We start from the raw sequence: 4050 nt of genomic DNA, 5'->3' as shown, positions 1-4050 counted from the left end.
AGTCACAGGTGAACACCACTCACTTTGGCAAGCTTCAATTAGTCCATGTTCTAACATATAATTCAATTCTTGTTGAAGAGGGGCAAGACGATTTGGATTTACACGGTAAGGCGCCTGCTTCACTGGTGCAGCATCCCCCACATTCACATCATGCACTGCTAATGTTGTAAGTCCTGGTGAGTCCCGGAATACATCCTGATACCGAGACAAGAGTGAGACAAATTCTTCTCTCCGCTCTGCTGTTAGATGGGTGAGCTTATCTGATACCTTGGTCCAGGCGTTAGTGTTCTTCTCCCATGTCCCAGTCATCTCCAATGTTGGCGGGCAAGCATTATCTTCATCTTCTGTGGGTGTTAGAGCTACTGCACACACTGGAGCATCTGGTGAATCCCTCTGGTAGTATGGTTTTAACATATTTATGTGACATAGTCGACTGGATTTTCTCCTATCTGGGGTGGAAACAACATAATTAACATCACTCAGCTTCTGCTTTACCAAATATGGACCACTAAATTTTGCCTGTAAGGGTTGACCATGTATGGGAAGCAGAACCAACACCTGATCACCTGGCTGGAACACCCTCATTCTCGCTTTCTTATCGTACCATTTCTTCATTTTCTTTTGGGAAGAAACCAAGTTATCTCTAGCAATTTTCCAACTACGGTTCAGCTTCTCTTTAAAGTCACTAACATAAGATAAAAGTCCTACATTCTCATCCATACCAAGCCACTCTTCTTTTAATAATTTTAATGGTCCTCTCACCTCGTGGGTGAACATTAACTCAAATGGAGAAAACCCCAAGGATTCATTTGGTGTTTCTCTAGTAGCAAAAAGCAAGAAAGGCAAGCCTTTATCCCAATCCTTGTGACTTTCTGTACAAAATTTTGTAATCATACTTTTAAGAGTTTGATGATAACGTTCTATGGCACCTTGACTCTGAGGATGGTAAGCAGTGGAAGTGATCTGCTCAATACCTAGTTCCCGGAGGGACTGTCTGAAAACTTTGGACATAAAATTTGATCCCTGGTCAGACTGCACTTCTTTAGGTAAGCCAAACCTTGTGAAGAACTGTAATAACTCTCTTACTACTATTTTAGCTGAGGTATTTTTGAGAGGAACAGCCTCAGGATATCTAGTAGCCATATCCATGATAGTAAGAATATAAGAATATCCTGTTGCAGTTTTAGGTAAAGGGCCAACAATATCAATAACCACTCTGGAGAATGGAGCATCAAAGGGGGGAATGGGTATTAATGGAGCAATATCAGGAGGTTGATTAGGCTTACCGACCATTTGGCATGTGTGGCATGTTCTGCAATAATGGGAAACATCTTTGCGAATTGTAGGCCAATAAAAGTTACGCCAAATCCGGTCTAAGGTCTTTCTTACCCCCAAATGTCCTGCCAAAGTAGAATCATGAGCAAGTTTCATTATATCATACCTATAAACATTTGGAACTACTACCTGGTGTACTGTCACCCACTCACTGTCAGTTGCTGGGGACGAATGGGGTCTCCACTTACGCATTAATACACCCCTTTTCAAATAGTAACAAACTGACAGTTCATCACACTCATTTTCAGCCACAGCAGCTTCAGCTAAGTCTTGCAACTCAGGGTCAGCTTGCTGCAATTCAATTAATCCTTTAGACATATCAGTTTGATTAACTAGTGCTACTCTATCTACAGAGTCAATGGTGGCAAAAAAGGTATCAGCCAAGTTAACAGCATCAGTATCAGTAGTAGTGACAGGATTGATTACATTCCCAGTCTGAGGTACTTTAATATTGGTTGACATGGACCTTGTTACAGCACAGGCAGGGAACACATGGGGTACTTCCTCAACTAATTGCTTAGTTTCTTCCACAGCTACAGGTTTCTCAGATAATAACGGGACAGGGTTCACCTTGTTGCCCGCTATATCATTTCCCAACAGGAAATGAACACCATGCATAGGCAATTGATCCACCAGGCCTACACACACAAAACCCTCAAAGAATTCACACTCAAGGTACACTCTCACAGGGGTAACAGAGATGGATCCTCCAACTCCATGAACAACTATTTTCTCTGGGCTTTCAAAATCAACCAAACCTTTTAACATGAGAGATTTTAAAGCGCCAGTATCCCGTAAAATCTGAACAGATTTCTTTTCCCCACCCTCAAGTGAGACAGTACCTTCATGCATAAAACTATCATACGATCCAGTGAAAGCCCCATCACCACTGTTTACATCCAACTTTCTTAAAGAAGCTTTATTTTCATTTCTGGGGAAAACAGTTACAGGTGAAAACTTTTTGGATAAACTTACTTTAGTGGAAACCAAGGCTACTGATTTAGCCTTAATTTCTCGTGACTTCTTCCAACACTCTCTCTCCCAATGGCCAGTCTTCCCACAGTAATTACAAATCTTACATTTCTTCCCTTGTACAAAATCATGTGGCTTGGACATCTTTCCATGGTCCACTACATCATCTGGAAGAGCAAACTTACAGTGAGAAGCTGCTACAACATCTCTCTTATTCTGAAAACCCGGAAATTTATTAGTATAGGTCTTATGTGTCAATACATACTCATCAGCCATAATGGCAGCAACAGCTATATTATCTACACCTCGTTCAGATAAGTATAGAGAAACTTCTTTAGGAACACATCTGGCAAATTCCTCTAATAACATTAGTTCCTTTAATTTAACAAAGTCTGACTTTACCTCTTTTGAACGAAGCCACCGATTAAACAAATCTTCTTTAACTCTGGCAAATTCTACATAAGTCTGGTCAGCTAGTTTGAAAGTGTTTCTATATTTGAGCCTATATGCCTCTGGCACAAATTCATACGACTTCAGAATAGTATTTTTCACAACATCATAATCTACACATTGAATGTTTGATAAAGATGCATACACACTTTGAGCCTTACCCTTCAAAACACTTTGCAACAATATTGGCCAATACTCTTTGGGCCAACATAAACTCTGTGCAACCTTTTCAAACATCACAAAGTACTTGGTGACATCCCGCTCACAAAAAGGTGGAACAAGTCTTACCTGTCTTGCCACATCAAAGGAATGAATAGAGACAGGATTGCTCTCCAGCTGTTTTATTCTAAACTCATGATTTAGCTTCATCTCTTCCCGGCGCAAATCAAGTTTGGCCTGCTCCAGACGGATCTTTTCTAATTCTAAGAGCACACAAGGGTCTTTAAGATTGCTTGAGCCTTCACTTGTAACTTCATGTGAAGCTGAAAAGTCATGAACACGGTCAATTTCTTCAGGGAAATTCCCTGAAAAAGGATCCTCTATAGCAAACAATTTCCTGTTAATCATGTTAACTAATGGGAATCTATTTACATCTGAAGGAAACTCCAGTTCAAGAAATTTAGCAACTAATTTTAGTTCATGGTTCCCTAATGATTCAACTTTCTCAACAGATGGTTCTGATGAAAGAAAATTCTTGACATCCTCTTCACTAATGATAGATGCCATGTTTACAAAGACGGGTAGAGATAACTGGCATAAATGATGCAGTTTCCTAATACATTACACGGCACCTGGATCCTGGCAAGGTCGCCAATTTTGTTACGCAACGGTTAAAATAAACAATGCTGTTGATTCCTATTTTACTGAAGATCTAAGATAACAAGGTTTTTAACTCCATGAATGACATCAAAGTAATAGAACAGAATCCAGGGCCTTGTAGTAAGAAACTAACGAACAGATAAATGCATAACCTAAGAACATAGAAATATTTTACACACATGCAATAGGATATTTCGTAAAAAATACACCACTAAACAGATTCAAACACTTATCCTAACCAGACCTATATATATCTGAGAACACATAAAACTTATACTTAAGTACTGGGATTCCTTGAATCTAGAAATAAGGTGATGATAAACACAAAAAGAGGGAAAGAACAAAGAGACGCTGTCGCCTGAGAGAGAGCGCGTGGAAGAGTGAAAGTGTCAACTCCTCTCATTGGCTGAGAGCCTACAGACATCCAGGTGGCCTCTCCCTATTGGCTGTAAGGAAAAATGCGCGCGAACTGTC

At 40.0% G+C, this 4050-nt stretch overlaps 1 protein-coding gene across 1 annotated transcript in view; it reads right to left on the bottom strand.

Annotated features, from left to right (window-relative positions):
• The window catches only part of LOC138865126 (uncharacterized), a 4611-nt gene extending 1128 nt beyond the window's left edge, over window positions 1-3483 (bottom strand). Inside the window, exon 1 of the mRNA XM_070134487.1 lies at window positions 1-3483. This exon is cut by the window's left edge and continues 1128 nt beyond it. Coding sequence (XP_069990588.1) covers window positions 1-3483 — 3483 coding nt within the window.
• Window positions 3484-4050: the final 567 nt, after the last annotated feature.

The sequence above is a fragment of the Penaeus vannamei genome, chromosome 20 (assembly GCF_042767895.1).
Source record: "Penaeus vannamei isolate JL-2024 chromosome 20, ASM4276789v1, whole genome shotgun sequence".
In the NCBI taxonomy this organism is placed as follows: domain Eukaryota; kingdom Metazoa; phylum Arthropoda; class Malacostraca; order Decapoda; family Penaeidae; genus Penaeus; species Penaeus vannamei.
This window is presented reverse-complemented; position numbering and strand designations above follow the sequence as displayed.